General features: G+C 41.8%; 1 protein-coding gene across 6 annotated transcripts in view; it reads right to left on the bottom strand.

Annotated features, from left to right (window-relative positions):
• Positions 1–20,409, bottom strand: part of IQSEC1 (IQ motif and Sec7 domain ArfGEF 1) — a 566,448-nt gene that overhangs the window by 16,569 nt on the left and 529,470 nt on the right. For all 6 annotated transcript variants that reach the window (XM_066596453.1, XM_066596449.1, XM_066596450.1 and 3 more), the window contains 5 exons: positions 17,794–17,823; positions 15,247–15,372; positions 12,545–12,644; positions 5,923–6,084; positions 401–577 (listed from right to left, as the gene is read on the bottom strand). In XM_066596453.1, coding sequence (XP_066452550.1) covers positions 401–577; positions 5,923–6,084; positions 12,545–12,644; positions 15,247–15,372; positions 17,794–17,823 — 595 coding nt within the window. The remainder of the gene's footprint in view (positions 1–400; positions 578–5,922; positions 6,085–12,544; positions 12,645–15,246; positions 15,373–17,793; positions 17,824–20,409) is intronic.

Raw genomic sequence — 20,409 nt, 5'->3', positions numbered from 1 at the left:
CATAGGAGAAAACAGGCCAATATCTAGTACAGCATTGTAAGGCAAAAGTAAATTTAGACGGGCTTCACTCCATTTCATTCATCTAATGTAATGCACGGGTACACGGAAGCACAGGATACACATGAAGCGATCATTACATGAACCTGGGTCTGTCTGCTTCTAAATCTACAAATCCACTTACGCTTTCCACTGTCTTCACTTCAAGTATACATAGTAATCTATAATAGTTCATTTTCAAAACAAGTAGGCAAAAAAAAAAAAAGGAAAACAGCAAATAAACCAAATAAATATTCATATAGGGGTTACGGCTGTATACAGCACAAATCATGGTATATTTACATAGAATATACATATTTGTGTATATTAAGCTCATAACCAGGTATACTTGAATCATCCTTACCTGCTTCTGACAGATCTCGAAGGGAGCTGCTGAGAGCGCTGCGTTTCAGTCCTTCGCCTGTGGCGTAACTGTCATCTAGACATGTCCTGTTCAATGTGCCGTTACCAGACTCTTTCTTCAAACTGGAGCATTGAGACATACTAGGACGCACCACTCCCTTCTGTTTCTCTAGCTCCGCTGAAGCAAACAGAATGAGTATATAGGAAAAATGAGCTGCATTATCTACACACAGAAATCCAATATTGAAGAACAAGAAACAGTTGAATCCCTGATTTCACTGACAGGAACCCATCACTAGGACACATCACTGCAGATTAGAGCATGAATGGCCTTCTAATCTCAGACTAGCAGATGCAATTTGAAAGTTTAGCTTGACACATATGGGAATTTCATTGTTTTCTACCTGTCTCCTTCAAGTACCAGGCTCCAAGTGCAACTGCAACCACTGAAATGCCATACATACATACAACATATTTGCTGACAACCATGTGTCGCAGTTTTACCTTTCGAGGATCATTCTAGGCTTCTGACCCATCTTGATGGGTCTCATCTACTAGGGTTCTTTTACACAGGGCAATTATTGTTCAGTATAAATCCATGCCCTCACTGAACGATGAGTGAGGTTTTATTTGCCACTTGTTCGTGATTCAATTTATGCATGCATAAAAACGGAATGATGGATTGGTCCGTGTAAACAGGTAGTCATTCATTTCTGAACGACTACCTGTTTACTATGAACGGAGGTGGACAACTGGAATGATTCCTGTTCCGCTCCGCCTCAATTCACTAACGATGATCGTTACTGTGTAGAAGGGCCCTTACTTTTGCCTTGTTTGGCTCTTCATATTTTTTTACACTGGCAATATCGTTAGACAGTCAAGAGTGCGAGGAGGCCACCAAATTTTGATTAGCAGTTTAAAATGATATGAAATGGACAAGATTTTCACCACTAAATAACTTAAAGAGCATTATCCTAGCTAAATAGAGAGGAGCGAGCGTACTCGACCACGCCCCTTTTTCGCCCGAGTACCACGATTTTCGAGTACTTCCGTACTCGGGCGAAAAGATTCGGGGGGCGCCGTGGGTGAGTGGGGGGTTGCAGCGGGGAGTGGGGGGAGAGGGAGAGAGAGGGGGCTCCCCCCTGTTCCCCGCTGCTACCCCCCACGCCGCCACGCCTCTCCCCGCCCCCCCCGAATCTTTTCACCCGAGTACTGAAGTACTCGAAAATCGCGGTGCTCGATCGAGTAATTACTCGAAACGAGTACGTTCGCTCATCTCTATAGCTAAAGCTTCACCTTAAAGGGCATCTGTCATCAGACATCAGCTAGTGTTTTTATGTTAAAGATACCCTCATTGTCAAAAATTAAAAAAAATAAAAAAATCAAGCAACTAGGAGTTGTCGCAATTGACTTAAACTTAATATGTGCGATTGAAACATTGTAGTAAGTAATTACAATATCAGAACAAAAGCATAATTTATTGCAGAAAACTAGACACTTGAAGGGAGGCTCTACTACCCCATTGGGCCACCTCTAGCTTAGATACAGGATGTGATACGGACGGGCATATGGGTTCCGTATGGTATTCTGTGGCATATTGGCCTACATTTCCTGCAACTGAGCCTCTAGATTGTGCAAACTCATAGGCTGTCGAAGTTAGCATCCCAAATGGTCCCATATATGTTCTATTGGTGATAAATCCGGTGAGCGGGCAGCCATGGAAATGTGGCAATGTTGTGGAGGTATTCCTATCACACCGTTGCGGTGTGCGGCCGAGCATTACACTGCTGGAAAATGCCTCTTGGAAGCCGCCATGAGAGGAAAACATGTGGCTGCCGGATGTCCTGAACATATCACTGGGCTGTCATTGTCCCTCGTACCACTACCAGGGGTGACCGACTGGTGTATGCAATAGCCACTAAGGCAATCACGCCAGCAGTGGGGGCAGTGTGCCGGCTTAACAGCAAAGGTAGGATTGAGGCGCTCACCCCTGGGTCTTCAGATGAGAATTCGGCCTTAGTCAGTGCCCAAACTCAACATGTCTGAAGACAACCAAGTTGCACACTGTAGCAGCTCAGTTTCATTGTTCAAGACACCACTGCAAACGGAAGCAAAGATGGGTGGGCTTCAAAGGCAGTACATGTAATGGGCGCTGTGAGACCAAATGTCCTTTAGCCAAGCACCTGGAAAGGGGCCTGTAACGATGGCGCCACCAGTCTTTGGATGATGGACAATGAAACAGTTGGATCTGCTTGTGCTTGTTGGATGATCAAATGATCCTCTCTAGTGGTAGTCTGTTGAGGGAGTCCTAAGCCTGGGCCGCCTTGTATATGTCCACGCATGCATCCACTGGTCCCAACACCTCCTAGCAGTCTGGGTAGAGTGGTCCCGGTGATGGACAATTCAACAATACAACCACTACATTACAATAATGTGCCCCCTCTCAAACTATCAAGTGGGCAAAATGTATTTGATTGCATTGTAGAGGCGTCTAGTAGTCATCAAGCTCTTCACAAGCGGAAGAAGAGGTCACTACACACAAGGAGCCTCTGAAATCCCTTTATAGAGTGGAACCACATTTAGGGTTTCAGGTGGCAAGACTGTTCATGCAATACTGCCACAATTCTAATCATTTGCACATCTGCCTGAGATGTAACTGCATGCAGAGTTTTACAGCAAAACTACTAGGTGCTTGATTTTTTTTTACAATGAAATATATATATGGATTTTACCTTGGCCTCCAAGCTAAAAAAATATTCACAAATATCACTTACTGTTCTATAGAGAAAACTTTTCAGTAGTGCGTGTAATATATATATCGTATTTTTCAGAAAGAAGGATGCACCAGAGCGCAAGACAGAACTAAGATTTAGTTGGAATATAGAAAAATATATTTCTAACCAATTTCTGACATATTTCTGACATGAGGACAGGGTGCTACTTACTATAATGCACAGTATAGCTACACATTAAGTTGAGGGTGGGGAAGAGTGCGGCTGTATTTGCATCTTGATACATTACACCTGTTTTTGCCTATCTATTGATAGGGAACAGCACTATATTGTCAAGATTAACTCTATTACAAAGACTGCTTCGTATTATTACATAGGCAGGCAAATGTGCTAATCTAGGAGGGCTGTTCGATTAACAGAGAGCAGAGCCCATCTCTGTTTATACTACACTCCAAGCCCCTAGAACCCAGCGGTCCTGGAGATGACAGTACTGAGACTGTAAACTCTGGTAAGATGCTGCTTCAGCTAAGAGCAGGACACAAGACCATAAATCAGAATTTCTGTGCAGAGAGACCCCTGGTTACCCCTTCATCCCCCAGCCATTGTACGGCCTCATCATCTCCTAGAGAGTTTACAACTTTCCATCTGAAGACTCCTGTGAACTTCGGAGCAGTAGTGAATCCTTCCTGACGCCCTCCCACACGGCTCCAGCCAACACACTAGGCAGCTGACCCCTGGGGACACAGAGAAAACTCTGAGAAGATGCTCCGGACTAATTCACAGCCATAAACTCCTCTTGCACCCCCCCCCCTCCACCCCACCTTACCTAACAGAAGACAAAAAAAACTCTGTTTAAAGACACACTGACATTTGATCTTCATTTCCTGCAGATGAATAGTGTGTCTTAAGCCCAATGTCCACATGCACATTTTAATTATAAAAGAAGAAGCCCATAGGGATGCATTAGCATCCACAGGGCAATTTAGAGCAAGCGGATATGATTTTCTCGGATTGCACGCACGGGAAGAGATCACAGCATGCTCCATTTTGTCAGTGAATCCTGCGGGATGGCTTCCATTCAAGTCAATGGAAGCAGTCATATCCACGGCACAGCCACAGCTGTCATCGTGGCTGTGCCGCATATATGCGGGAAAGCAGGACATAAAAAAAAAAAAAACTACGCATGCGACCGACACGTCGCCGGCATGTCCGGACGCATCCGCCGTACTGAAGAAAGAAGATCTGGCCAGCACAGAGGAGATTCACGCTGGAGTCGGAGAGGTAAGAAAACCTTTTTTTCTCCCAATGTCCGCGGGCATAGCTGGATTCCGCTGCGGGATTCAGCAGTGGAAGCTGTGCGTGCAAGTGGACATTGGGCCTTAAAGTCAGAACAATAAGGTATATATATCACACTACCGGTGTAAGGTTTTAGAACACCTACATTTTTTCATTTTTGTTATTGATATTTACACAGTTTAATGTCTCAAATGTACTTTGAAATGAAAGCATAGAACAAACAAGTTCAGATGAATACAAATAATGGATTAAACTTTGAAGAGTCAAAAATCTAGATTTTACTTGGTGAAACAAAGTAGCCACATCTGGCTGTGTAACAGTTTTACACAACCCAGGCATTCTTTCTACAACTGCATTCAGATATTGCTCATAAATTTCTTCCCAACATTGTTGCAGAAGTTCCCACAAATGTGCTGCACTTGTAGGTTGCTTTGTTTTTATCCTTCTGCCAAGATCATCCTAAACAAGCTTAATGGAGTTTAAGTCTGGTGACTGTGCAGGCCGTTCCATTCTTTGAAGCCTACCAGTTTCTTATTGTCTTCTTAAGCTGTTCTGACATAACCTAGAAGTATGTTTTGGATCATTGTCTTCCTGTAATATGAACCCCTGACCAACTAGATGTACACCACAGGGTATTAGGGTATTGCATGGCGTCTCAAAATGCTATATGGGATGGTTACAGTTCTCCTTCTTCCCCTCTCTGCATAATAATGACCTGTGCACAAGTCACAGTTCATACCCACAACACTCTCACATATAGGTTAATGAATCATCTCTAGTCTACAGGAACTCTCAATTTATTATTAGCCCTAATGGTCAGAGTGAAAAATACATCAAATTAAGATTTTTTTTAATATACTTGACAGTCAAAAAAAAACCAAAACACACAAAAAGATGTGTTGATCCAACAGTTTGGATTTTGATAAACCTGTTTGGAAGTACAATCTTCAAAATGGGTTGATCAACATCCATTATGAGGCCTTTGAATCTGCTGCATGTGACTCCCCAATAATCGGCTCTACATTAGTAGCCCCATGTATCATGGCATTACATTAGTAGCCCCATTTGTCATGGTATTACAAAATCAGATCACTGATGGTGACCACGATACAAGACCTAATCACTTGGCCATATCTTTTACATTCTTGGTTAATGTGGTTATGAGCCAAGGTTAAGGACTTCTGCTACAGTGCAACAGATCTACTGGTATAACCCTGTCCTACGGAATAGGGCGTTTTAAGTAAATTATGACATGTCTCCTGCTGCTTGAACAACATTCACATTGTTCAGACAATTTGCAAATGTGGAATGAGCAAAAACAATCTAAAATATTTACTTTTCTAGGATGGCAAGCCTTGTTCCTGTATTCTGAAAACTGAACTGTATGGTCTTCCAGTTATCATTCAATCCAAGGACCGTGATCCTTATTTCAGGAAGATGAATTTTCAAAGTTAAATCCATATTGTATATTTTATATATATACCTTTGTACTTACACTCTATTCTGTACTTTTCCATTTCTTGAACTTCTGCAATGGACTCTCTCAAGTCGTCTGTAAACTTCTTGCGATCTTGAGGATTTGGTGCATTGAAGTTTATGAGTACTTTAATATCTGCTCCTGGAATTGCTGATGTGAGTCGGATGCCATTTGGGTAGTCTGAAATGAACAAAAGGTAGTAATCAATGAATGAATAAGTGCAGAAATACAGCATGCAGTGAAGCACCATATCTGTAATGTAATATTTATCTCCTAAGCGGAACAACAATCAAAGGAGAATGCTGCGAATACAATCTCTACCCATTTCTTTTTAATAAGGCTTAAACGCAAATATGATATTTTATGAATACTAATATCTATAAATATAAATATATACGAATCCAGCAGTGCTACAATATATTGTGTTCATGAGCTAAGAGTAGTAAAGCTTCAACTGTAAAAAAATAAGAAAAATTTAGGGGAAAATACTATTGATGACCTATCCCTCGGGTGGCTCATCAACAGTTGATCATCTCAGGTCCGTTGCTTGGGACCATGACTGATCAGTTGTCTAGTACCTCAGAGTTAGTTACTCCAGCACTTTTGGTGTTAACTGTATTCTTTCAATGAGGTCCTAACGTGATGCATAACAGGTGTAAAAAGTTATGGTTATAGTTTATTGTGTATATCTGCATATGTTTCCACTGTAATGTGTATTCTAGCAAGTTTCTCCAGTCCCTGGTGAGTACAGGTTACCTAGCAAAAGTCAGGGGGGTGGTTAACCAGGTACAGCTGGCCTGTTATTGGTGGTTATCACTTGTGGGCTGGGCTAGAGTAACAGTACAAAAGGAGTGAGTGGGCGCAGTTTAGTAAGTCTTGTCCTGGAGGTTTCCTAGCAAACAAGTCCCAGAGATAGAGACCAGGGAGGAACAAGGAGAATATTTACCACAGCCAGTGCGGTGGGAAGCTAAAACGTCCTAAGTGTGAGTACTAACAAGCCAAGTTTATTCTGGAAAGTTAGCAGAGGAGAGAGATAGAGAGAGAAGATGCATGCATAAATTAATGCACACATAAATTTTTCAGTGTAATATGCTATGCAAATACGTTCATGAGAATCTGGCCTACCGCTGGGTTTCTACCCGATGCTTTGAGCGGGTTTCTGATTTGCATGATAATTGCACAAAAAAAACGCCATGCATTTTACAGCAAAACACTACAGTTCTGCAATGCTGTTTCTAATAGAGGGGTTTCTACAAACAGAGCAGCCCCTTTTTTTTACGTAAAACACGCTCCTGAGAACGAATCCATTGACATCAATGGGTTCTATTCTCTGCTCAAAAACATGCGCAAATAAGGTCATGTGAAAAAGTCCTAATACAGTGTCATTATCTCTTGGATTTACAGGTGCGACAGCATCCTTTGTACCCCTTAAGTCATTGTGTATGTTCTTGCCTTCCATTACCTTTATGTGTCAACACCAATAAATCTGTGTGTCAGTATTTTTAAAGTATTAGAAGGGGCTTCAAAAATGCTTCTATATGCTCTTTATCAAACTACTAACGACCACTTGTCTGTATGTGTGTGATGCTTATGCTCCACCCCTGGTGATGTCATTGAAGGTCCTAAAACATATATAAAACAGAGTCTGACCAACAGAAGAACAACATAGTTAGGGCTCTTGAAAAGGGGAGGACAAAAATAACAAAATGAGACTACAACTAAGCTGCTATTATGTCAGACACAACTCAGCAGTCCTGACAGAACACACTGACCTACCCCCACCACAGAGATCCGGTGGGCTGAAGGACCTGTGGTGAGGTCACTGCTGTAAGAGGAGCCAAGCTGTGTTTGTCTTGTGTGGTAATCAAGCTAGTGTGTGTGTGTGTGTGTGTGTGTGTGTGTGTGTGTGTGTGTGTGTGTGTGTCACCAGAAACGGTGGGACTAGAATGTTCTAATAATTACTAGTTCTCTCTAAAAGCATCGCCTTCACGCATTGCTTTAGGAGCTGCATTTAAAGTTCTCTTAGTCTGTCCAAAAGTAATGCCCATAGTTTATAATTTCAACAACTTGTTAGTTTTTTCCAGGCAACATATATATATTTGCACTTTTGATGTACTAGTACTTTAAATAATCTTTGCCAAATGTCTTCCTGAATTCAGAACTAAGAAAGGACGCCATATTCTATATGCTCCCCGTTTTCTCCACTGATTACAGCTGACAGTTCCCAACAAACTGAAGAGAGAAAAAATGAATCTGCCTTGTCTGATTCATGGAGTTTCTGGAGAGCCGGCAGCTAATGGCATCTGCTTTTATTTTTAGGATTACAAGGTAACAGTTTTCCTTCAAGCATAAGAAATGTTATTTCTACGCACATTAGTGTTCCTTTATAGCATGATATTAATTCCTGGCTGATGATCATATATTATCTGATACCCATAAATCTGTCATGTAGGCCCAAGGGGTAGCAGATGTTGTATAATGACGGCTTACAGTATCATCTATAACTTCAGGATCCCAAAAGAGCGATCTGTCGAAAGGGAGAAAAATATTTACTATTCTCTTGAGTAAACTGTCAGTGAGATATAATTCTCTATCCGAAATACCAGGGACTCTGTATGGCACTAAATAAAGCTGAGTTATTTCGGTTTCTGCACAAGGTCACAGGTAATAAATACATAATAGCTGCCCATACACTTTGTGGATTCTAAGCATAGAGAGGAATATACATGAGAATCTAAATAAATCTTGTGACAGGCGATGATTAATGCCGCAATCACATAATAAAAAAAGAGGCTTAGTATGGAAGCTACTGTTCTAAACAATCACATCACCGAGTTCGATGTCGCCTGCCACCACGCTTTAGCATTTGCAGCCTAATGGACTCCACAAATGCTCCGCACTGCAGTGACCTGCTGAAGCTTTTGTGAATAATGTTGTTTAAGAGTTGTGTAAATTGACATTTACAGAGCAATTTACAGCTTTCACACTTGTCTTCTTGAGAATTCATCTCATTCTCTATGATCTGAGCTTTAGAAGCCGGATCTGAAAGAACAGTTGCCTGGTAACTACATTACTATAAACTAAGGGCAAGGCACACAATGGCGCATTTTTGCCAAAATAAAAAAAAAAAATGTTTTAACTGATAGCAAATTTAGTGTCTGACAGTAAAATATGGTTTGATGTCCAACAAAGCATTCTGGGCAAAAGTTTAAAAAAAAAAAAAAAAAGTCTTGCTTGGACCCTTTCCACCTCCCCCATATCCTTTCGTGCCACCTTTCTTTGGGTCTCTTCAGGCCATATTCTCCCTTCTGTATAGGCATAGTGTGGTTAAAGGGGTATTCCAATTAGTGGGAGAAATTACACGTTTTTATCAATCTGCCGGATGGGTGAAAATGGATAGACCGGTCAGGGTCTGATTGCTGGGACCCGCACTGATCCCGAAAACGGGGGTCCCGTGCTTCCCATTTCGCAATGCAGAATCCCTTCTACATATTTCCTTCCATAGGCAATGTGAAGGTAAAGGGGTATTCCAATTAGTGGAAGATATTACAATTTTTCAACGGTTCACAAGATAGCTGAAACCTGATGGGTCGTTTGAGGTCTGGCCACTGGGACCTGCACTGATCCCGAAAAAAGGGGACCCGTGCCCCCCACAGTTCGCAATGCAGGATTCATTCTCCTTATTTCCTTCCGTAATGTAGCAGTGGAAGCGAATGGGACGCTTGTTGCATATGCGTAGACGTGGCTCTATTCGTTTCAATAGGGCAAATGGAAATAACTGAGTGCTATGAAGTAGAAACTTATAATTTCCTCCACTAACTGGAATACACCTTTAAGTTCTTTTTCCCCATTACTAAGGTAATACTATTATGAGCAAACAGAACTGAATGGGGAATTGACACGGTGGTCTTGCTACCCTTTTCCTACAAAGAGTGAGAAGGGGGAAAGAGGTGCCAAGTACTCCGGTTCTGTGATGGACACTGGTTATGGTGCTGTAAGCCAAGGAGAAGTACTTTAGATTTTCCTATTAGGTCCCCCTCCTCCGCTGTCAGTTTGCTTACAGTTCGATCACCTGCCAGTGCTGCCCAAGGGTTTTACTGTCCCTTTTATCACCTGACAATGCTATAGTTACTGGGCAGCGCACTCACGCACTTCCAATGGTGCTAATAATATAGCAAAGACAAACATGACATTAAATACAAAAGTAGAAGCTTTTGCTGTCATGCAACACCTTCAGTGACAGTACACGACATTGACAGATAACCTTGCATGCTATTTGCTGTATTTCCTGGAGAACACTACCGGTATATATACTGTTATCGTTGAGAAAGAGCACAATTTCCAATATTTGGAAGAATATTTTATTTTTATTAATAAATTTTGGAATAATTATTTTAGTCCAAAACTAGCAAAAAAACCCCCCCAAAACAATACAACATTTTTACAGTTTCACATCTACATCCGGCCGGAGGTTCTGTCACAGATCTGGTTCAAGATACTGGAAAAAAAGGCGCTGCCGTCAAAAAGTCGGGCGAGAAGCAGACGGATCCCATTATAGTCAATGGGGTCCGTCCAGCTCTGCTCGGTTCTGCCCAGAGACAGATCAGTTTGGCCACAGGGATTCCCTTTTCCTGCTCCCCAAACAGAGGAGCGATGCTATGTGGACTGTTCTTATGGTGTAGTGAGCAGTGTAGCCGGGGTCTGGCGAGGTTAAGGGGAATCAACAAGCCACTCTGGCCAGGGTGTTAAGATATAAGGCTAGGACAACAAACTGAACGTTTGCTCCAAGTGAAGCAAATGTTGTTCTATATATTATATAAAATTATATACTTTTTTTTTTTTCCAATTCACACGAAAAACACCTTTAATGTCTATTTGTGGGCACTTATAATACAATCATGCTGAAATATGGTGGATTCCCTCATGGATACTAATCAGGAGCACCAGGCTGTATGAGAATTGCCTACTTTATTGGGAGAACACCATTTACCCCTTACGCTCGCCAGACCCCGGCTACACTGCTCACTATATCATAAGAACAGTCCACATAGCATTGCTACTCTATATATCATAGCAAAAACATGTCCCCATGCCTCTATAGACCTAAGGAATCCATTGAAATGAAAAAAATCAGTGATGCCAGGACAGCCGTTTGTTATTGTTTATGCTCTGGATCAGAGGGGCATGTCCGTTTACTGAGCTATGCAGATTAGCTGTGCAGGCTGAGCGCCATTTCTGTGAAGCCCCTTCCCCCGGACAATGTTTGCTCACAGCTCCTGTGTTTGTAAGTTTCATTGTAGAACCATGTAAAACATTAGAAAAGCACAGCCTTCCTCTTTTCTAGGTCACCACAAAGTAAATGCCCAAAGTACATGTGCCCCATCGTTGCCCCCCAAAACAAACGCTCCTTTTCTGTGTCCCCACAAAGCAAATGTGTCCCCCAAAGCATGTGTCCCATCTATGCCCCCATAGTAAATTTGCCCTTCCACGCACAGTGAATGTACCCCTTATTGACCCCTAGAGTAAATTTGCCCCCCGTCACCCTCCCACACATGCAGTAAATGATACCTGTACTTTGTGGGGGCACAGAGGAGGTGCAAGAAAATCTCACCCACTTCTTAAATGACATTACTAAGTCTAAGGCAGCAGCCCCTGTCAGCGCACCGCAGTTTGCACAGCCCGACACTTCCATTCCTTCTGTCCAGCACTTTACTGATCTAGTAGAGACAGGGTAGGATTCGGGTATGCCAGCTACCATGCACTGACAGGGGCTGAAGCGGAAACTAACTTAGCAACTGAACGGGCACGAAGGAAAGCCAGTATCGATTGCACTGAGTGCTCAGACCCGTCATAATCTCAGTGTTTGTCAGTGACGGCGCATGCTCTGTGTCAACTCTGATACAGCTGACACAGCAGAGAGAAAGTTGCTGCAGCTGGGAGAAGACTGTGCATGTGCGGTCACAGCCACAAAAGGAGACTTCAGCAGTGACGTTCTGAGCATGGGTGGGACTACTGTGTCCCAGCCCACATGAGATGTTTAAAGGAGGTCACTGCCCCTGCATCACTAGGTGATGTCACAAGGCACGTTTGAGGGACAGTAAGTGTATTACAAAGGTCACGGTGGCAGGATGGAAGATTTATTAGAGATGATAAATTAACTCGGACAACCCCTGTGAGAATGAATAGCAGTATGTAGGAGGATGATGGACAGTAGTAAAGAGCGGTTAACCAGAGTCCATTGGTTAGCATATAGTCACTAAAGTCTATATGGAAAAAATGCAAAACTTTACACCTATAAAAGTTAATTTTGGGAAAATACTTCAAGCATTGTTCACATAGTATGATTCAGATAAGTGACAGAATTCGAGGTGTCATTCGCATCAATTACTACAAGTATGGCTTATAATGGAATAATAAATGACAGATTAAATAGGTTGTATGCAAGTATAAAAAGAGTGTTTTTTTTGCAGAAGCAGCTGCATTTATGTCCACGGGCTGTAACTGCTTTTTTGCGCCTTGACCACATTCAAGTGAACAGGTCTGAGTCACACCACTAGACAGCCCCTGGACGAGAGGGACACGGATATTACTCTAAACTATGTCCCCATATACAGCCCACAAGAGTGAAAGGGAAACTTACACTGATTTTCAAACAACATAACTTGCATTCCATAGAGGGAGAAGGACTGCCGGAAGCTGTAGGTTACAGAATTTTTCTTCTTCTGGAAGATTTTTGTTACCTGGAATGTAGTTAATAATTGAACATTTAGTGTTTGAAGCAACTTTGGAGGATCTTCAATAACAAAAAATTGGCTCAATTTTTAAAGAGCATGGGAAAAATGTAACGATAGACAGGATTGCTTATACAGATAACGGTCATAGAAACCTACATGAGTCTAAGCAATTTAAGGGTTATTCTGTGGAATACCGATCACAGGAACTCAATGACCAGTATAACCACACACCGGCTTGAGAGTTCTGGCTCCTTCTCTGTTGGCCCAGGTGCATCCATGTATGTGGCTGTGCTTAGTATCACAGCTCAGCCTCATTGACTCGAATGCAAAGATGAACTTCTGTGCCTAGAATAATAGTGTTGAGGTTATGGAGCTCCAGCAAGTGATGTAGAGACCCTTCATTCTGTTGCTGGGCCTCTTTCACACAGGCGACAGCGATATCGTCGCTACAAAATCACAGCGAGATCACAGGTTTGTCCCCGCAATTTTGTAGCAATGCATATTCCTGTGGAAAAATTGCATCGCTGCTGCCCGCGATAAAATCATGTGATAAACTCACACGACTTTATCGTGAGAAGGTTACGCCTTACCCCTCAAATAAGCCCTAGCCGCATTCCCAGCTGCAGTCCTCGTTCGCCCACAGAAGATCACTTCCTGGTTGCAGGATTCAAAAATCCTGCTTCCAGGAAGCGATGGCTCTGATTGGTTAATCCAGCGCTACTCAGCCAATTAATGCAGCGCTCGATAAGCCAAAGCAAGGGCTGTGATTGGTCCTTCAAACTCTGCTCAGCCAATCATGTTGTGAAGTGGGATTTATGAATTGGCTGAGCCGCAGCATTGATTGGCCAATTCAAATCCCGCCTCCACAACGTGAATTGTTCTTCAAATCACAACCCTCGCATCGGTCCATCGAGCGCTGCATTCATTGGCTGAGTAGCGCTGGATGAACCAACTAATGCAGCGCTTGATGAACTAATGCCATGGCTCAGCCAATTCATAAATCCCGTCTCCACAACGTGATTGGTTCTTCAAACTCTGCTCAGCCAATCAATGCAGAGCTGAATGAACCAATCACAGCCTTTGCTTTGTCTCATTGAGCGCTGCATTGATTGGCTGAGTAGCGCTGGATGAACCAATAAAAGCCATTGCTTCCTGGATGCGTTTTTTTAAAACCCGCAACGAGGAAGTGATTTTCTGTGGGTGAACGAGGACAGCAGGATGCACAGCAGAGCTCTGGAGAGCAGTGGGAGGACCCCCGGACCGAGCCTGCTAAGTATTCCCCCTTTTTTTTCTGAATATGCAGCTAGGGCTTATTCTAGAGGTAGGGAAATGTATCACATCTCACGAAAATCACTAGTTCACGAGATGCCATGCGATAAACAAGGAGGCTTCATAGGGAAACATGGGCTACAGAAAATCGCAAATTGTTCAAATATTGAGCATGCCGCATTTTTTTTTCTTGCAAGATATCAGAGAAAACATCGCAAATGTGAAGAAACCCATTGGAAAGCATGGGCTTCACATACATGCGATTTCTTGCACTGTAGCACCCTTCGAAAATCATGCATTTTTGTCGCCCATGTGAAAGCAGCCTTAGGGCTCGTTCAGACTAACGTAATTTTCATGCTGCTAGCAGTGCACAGAATGCGCTTCTATTAGGAACCAACAGGTTCCTATAGAAGCATTCACATGAGAGAATGTTAGGCGTGCATCTAACAGTGCAGGTTGCATGTAGCTCTGTGGTGCGCACAAAAAATAGGACCTGTCCTATCTTTGCTGTGTAAGACTTTCCATTGACTCCTAATAGGAGCTGTATAGTGCGCAGTTGCCATAGTGCGCAGTAGCTGGAAGCAGCCCGTTCACGCGATCTTTACAGCGCGGTCAGCAGCGATCTTTTTGCACTGCTTGCAGCGCGTAAATTACGTTAGTCTGAATGAACCCTTAAGTGGAGCTTATTGAGGTCAGACCCCAGTGATGACTTATCCCAAAGACTGGACAACCATTTATATGCATGGAAATCCTTTTTACTACAAAATATTTTACAATAGCATCTAAGAAAACTGGATATTCCCAGTGTCTTTTGATCGTCTGTTAACTTCCAGCCTTTTTCATGAAAGGTCCCCGAAGGGTTGAACTTGCAGCTTTTTTGAACCTACAGTAGGTCATTATGCAATGTCTAATGATTTGGTTGTTCTATTAAATGCAAGTAAATGAGTTGTATAATACCCAAACATTGTCTGACGCAGAGAATCCGGCTTCTCCTATTTATCTGCCGCTTTACAAAGCTGCATTCATAATGCCGGAAGCACGAGCCTTTCATAAGTGTATAGATTAAGGAGAAGACTCATCTCTTTGATCTCGAAATCTATTTTTTGGGAACGGATGAAAGCAGCAAATTTATAGTGATAAAACTTTTAACAGTTTTGGAATGCTGCAAGCTGTACAAATTATTTGTCATGCGAGTACGCTACCTCTTCTATCCATCATGCAAGAAACTAGGAGCAAGCACATCTCCTCCTGAGCACTACTGGCAAACTGTAAAATATCCTGACTAACCTGTCATTTCCTGTGATAGACTGTGCTAGACGCCACTTAACCCAATACTCACCACTAGCAGGTCATTAAACAGGAAGATTTCTCTCTGATGTAAACCAAGTTTTTGAGGTTTGTTTGGATCGGGGACTTCAAACAGACGACAATAGCAGACCAGTCTTCGATGTGGTAAGGAAAGTACCTGGAGGTAGACAAGTAAAGATTTAATATCAGGCTGTCAGGATCCAAGACTAAGGTGTATGTGCAAGAGATAGGAGTGCATGATTAAGAAATGCATGATCAATTCAGCCAGGGGCTATAAGAATGACCCAATAATCTAATTTAAGGTGACCAATGATTGCCACAAACAGAATATTGGCCTGCGGTTCTTGTGGGGAGGGAGGGCTCAAAAATTGATTTATTGATACCTGGGGGTTCAGAAAGAAAAACAAAAACTTTAGGATTAGGTAAATTCACTAATCACTGTACTGTATCTGGAATGGTGACCACAGGGAATCGGTGAATATCCTGAATAATCTGTCAGCACAGACAAACCACTCCTGATGCATACCATCTAAAGGCCCTTTTAGGCACAACGATTTTCACTCAAAAATCGCTCAAAGCCGTCTTTTGAGTGATAATCGTTATGTCTAACTGCACTGACATCGTGCAGTTTTCGTTAAGCAGTCGCTCATCGTCATCTTTCAGCATGCTGGAAAATCAGCAATCAGCCTTATCAGGAATTCACAGCGGGATTCAGCTGATACTAGTGTTTCATCTGCATCCCGCTCCCTGAAGACAGGCTGGATGTGAACACCACAGATGATTTTCTAACTACCTAATGCACACTGATTGCGTCAGACATTTTGGACAACCAAAAACAGGACCTGGAAGCGGCCAATTAGAGGGATGGTAGAGGACTACAGCAGGTAATTTACCCTCTTACCCATCCCTCTAGCCCTGGGACAGAATGGTCTCCTGAATTTGGAGGGGTTACTTTAATAGTATAATGCTCCTCAGACAGTGGAAAAATAGACCCGAATCTATTTAAACTGCATGTAAACAAACACATTAATAGATGGAGTATAGAAAAATATCCAGTGATGTTTGACAGACATGAGGAGTAATATAGTCACTGCTGACATACATAATATATTTACAAATAACAAACATAAATACATCCAATACCAATCCAATAAAAAACATCCCAAGCTTTGATAAATAAATGGGGTTTTAATCAGCAAAAACACTGAAAGCTATACAAGGTGCATTCAAGTTCTAAGGTCTCCTAAATGTTTCTCAGGAATACGAGCAGATAGAAACATGAGACACATTTTAGAAGACATGGGCATACTCAGAAGTGAGCCCGTGCCATCCTGCAGCGTGCGCCGGCTATGACTTATAGCTGGCCTTCTGCTGCAATGGTGGGGATCAATGAGAACATCGATCCCCGCTCTTAACCCCTTACATGCCACAATCAATGTAAATTGCAGCAGTTAAAGGGTTAATCAATAGCCAATTGGTGGGGATCTAACTGCTGGAAAAGTGATGCTACACTTTTTTTCTCTTGTAGGTTATGCTCTTTTGGACTCTAACTGGTCCACTATGTGGCCTTTAAAAAAAATGCTGAGCAGGAACTCTAATGGCACAACATTTTTCTATCACTGCTGCTACTTTGTTGTAATGATTACTGGGGGTCTCAGCAGTCATATCCCCATCTACTGGACACTGATGGGATACCCTACTATTAGGCTATCAATATGTATTCTGAACAATCTCTTTAGGGACACTGTTGTACCAGAACCTGAGCATTATTTATCCTAACTGGTCTGCACTATTGTATCTGGAATATATCAGTGTATGCCACTGATAGTCCAACATGATGATTTTGGTGGGATTGGCTAACTATCTAATCTGTATGACAGTGTCTAGATTCTCCTCAGATGGCAAAAGTTGAGGGAAAGAAAGGTTGGGAGGCTAGATTACAACATGCCCAAGACTTTGTTCTCAAGGGAGATAAGCCACCGCCAGAGGTGTCTGGCAGCTGCTTCTTCCCCCTCTCCCATGTCAGATGTTCCTTCCAAAGGAGTCCTTTACAAGTTTCTGCATGCTGAACACTAAATTTAACACTATACAGCTTACTCTATGGACAAACCATGCACACAGAACTCAATAAATGCAGCTCTTTACATGGAAGAACCACACATGCTGTGTACACAGAGATCAACGTAAGTTGCTCCTTCATGAAAAAAATGTGTATGGGCAACACGGGTTGGTGAGTAATTGGCTGCAGAGTCCCTAACTACTTCAGAGGACAATCTGGATCTTTCTGTATTTCCAATTACTTTTAATGAAGAGTGACCATAAATGCACCGACTGCTCTCTGTTGGCATCTACGACTGGCCTGGGAATTAGTGTCCAGAACCCACTGATCAAATATTTTATGACATTTCCTAAGAATGTGCCATTAGACAATTTTTGGAAAAGAAAAACATTTAAGTACTGAAGCATATTTTTAAATAGGCCACATTTCAGACCCTAAGAGGAGTGAAGAAAAAAATGTAGACATTAGATGGCTTCTATTAGAAATTAGCTAAAAAGTGTTAACAAAACGAATACCTACACAGCCAAGTCCATGGTGTAGGGATCCGATCTACAGTAAAAATACACACAAAGTCATTAGCAATATAAAAACACATGAAAAACAAAAGGAAGTGCAGTGACAACATAACCGGGCTATGAAAAACTCCAACATGCATCATGAAGAATTAGACAAGAACTTTTTACACATTTTAATCTCAAAACTTTTAACACGTGAAAAAGTAACATGTTTCAATGTACTGCAGTCCAGTTTATGAGCTAAAGGTTTCATTATGAGATTTGATGAGTCCCACTGGGAAGTTATTGCTATGAATTGGTGATGCAAGGCCATGGAATGATATTTCCAGGGATCTTATAAAATAACCATCATCCTTGGCTTTGTGATATTAATACTGTAAGTCAATTCAAAAGTCAGGGCCTGCGGGATGAGGTCATCGCAGTAACACTGACATTTCAGAGGGCACTAATAGGCAGGAAGCAATAAAACAAATTATCCTCTTATAATATGTAGAGATGCAGATGATGTCATTTATTACACAGATCATAAAATCTGTTCCAACACATAGAAATAAAAACACCAAGACAACAAAGTCTATTGTAATAACACCAAAATGGACTGATTTATCCGGGTAACGGATTTGTTGCTGGGATTTATACCTTGGTTTCATAATTGGCATCTCTCCAAAATGTCTAAAAGGAGAACTGAATCATCAATAATAAATACAAAGTTACATTTAAAAGAGTATACAAGATGTGCCACAACACATAATATGAATATTACAAGAAACCACATACATTGATAGCCAAGGACTCTCTGAAGGACCGGCTAACAAACAGTTGGAGCAAAGATACTACAGATTTGGGGAATTCTTACTACCACTAATTATCACCTATCATGTAGATAGGTGACAAATGGGAGATCTACCACTAGGACAGTGAGAAAGTTGTATGGAGCCATGGATAAGCCTGCAAGCTGCTGCACCATACAACTTTATGGGAGGTAAGTTGGAGTAGGAGCGCTCAGCTTTTTCAATATTCCTGTAGATGTGCTTGTGAGGAAAGAATTATACTTGGGAATCCAAAGGGGCCTTTGTGTTCTATGGATAAATAATCAATATGGTTAGGCTGCTTTCACACAGGCGGAATTACTACACATTACTTATCCAGATTCTGCCCAAAATATGCATGTTCCCATGCACAAGTGAAGTGGCTTAAATCAGCCTGCAGTTCCACATCAAAATTTACAATAAGAATTATGGGTTTTGGAGCAGAATGTGGAATAATTCTGCCCTGTGTGAAAGCATTCTTAGTGGGAAAACCCATTTAATGAATAATACTGACTCAAATACGTAGTTCTTTTTTAAAGGGCTTCTCTGGAAATGTGCAAAACTATTAAACTGTTAGGTCTAAAATCCTGTGATGATTTAGTTCACGATATATGAAAATTATTTTTCACACCCACTATGGGTGATATTTGTCGTCCGCAACCTCGAGTCCTCCACCACAGGACTGGGAATCTGAAGGTTCCTAGTATTACACTCCTCTGTATGGTGTGCTCAGATGTTGGTCCTGGGATTTGTTGGAGCCATTCCCCTATCTTAGAAATTACAGCCCCAATTGCTCCTACCACTACAGTCATATCACTTTGGCCTTCACTTTCCACATCCTCTCTACTTCTTCTTTAGGCTCTGGTACCTTTCTAGCTTCTCATAATCCTACTTTTTCCAGCTTCTCATACTTCCTGTAGTTTCTATTGGTATCATTTTTTGAGTCACATATGTTTTTTTGATCACTTTTTATTCAATGTGTTCACCATGAGGGATAAATAATGTGATACTTACATAGTTTGTGTTTTGCTTTTTTAGACATGGCAATACCAATTATGTTTTATTTATATTGTTTAGACTGTTTTGTGGGGAAAAAGGGAATGCTTTTTTTAAATTTCTATTTAAATTTTTTTTTTTTTAAATTAACTTCATTTTACATTTTTTTACTGCCCTGAGAGGGCTTGAACCTGCAATTGTTTAAGCTCTTCTATAATATACTGCAATACATCAGTAGCGCAGTATATTCCATTTATAACATTTACCTATTAAGCAGGCAGGGCTTAAACAGGCTGAAAAACATGGCATCCTTGGTAACTTTTACTAGGCCCATGGTTACCACATCATTTATCATCACCCTGCGAATACATCAAGGAGGGGGCCGATGATCAACCAAATGAATATAAGCTGTGTAACAGCCATGATTGGAGCTTGCTCAGATTGTGGCTGTTAGTGGTGGGCGTCAGCTGTTTTAAACACAGCTCCCGAGCCTGCTTCATACCTAACCCACACCTCTGTGACATAGATGTGTGGGTTAAGCTCTGCAGATTTAGTTTTACAAGCGGGCAGCAATGATTCTTTGGCTGAAAAATTCAAGAGCATTGCAATCAGTGGTGACAGTGGTCACATGCCTCACTTCTGGCATCATGGTTCTCATCACAGAGCAGTGATGCTAGTATTACAGCACTTTACTGCTGCAGCCACCGATTGGCTTTTTCCAGGAGGGCAACGAGAGTGCAAGTGTTGAACAGACATGGGAAACAAAAAGTGATCAGTGGCATCTCTGTTTTTTTTTTTACTAGTGTCAGCTTTTT

The sequence above is a fragment of the Eleutherodactylus coqui genome, chromosome 3, assembly GCF_035609145.1.
Source record: "Eleutherodactylus coqui strain aEleCoq1 chromosome 3, aEleCoq1.hap1, whole genome shotgun sequence".
NCBI classification, from domain to species: domain Eukaryota; kingdom Metazoa; phylum Chordata; class Amphibia; order Anura; family Eleutherodactylidae; genus Eleutherodactylus; species Eleutherodactylus coqui.
Note: the sequence above shows the minus strand (reverse complement) of the source record. Positions and strands in the feature narration are given on the sequence as shown.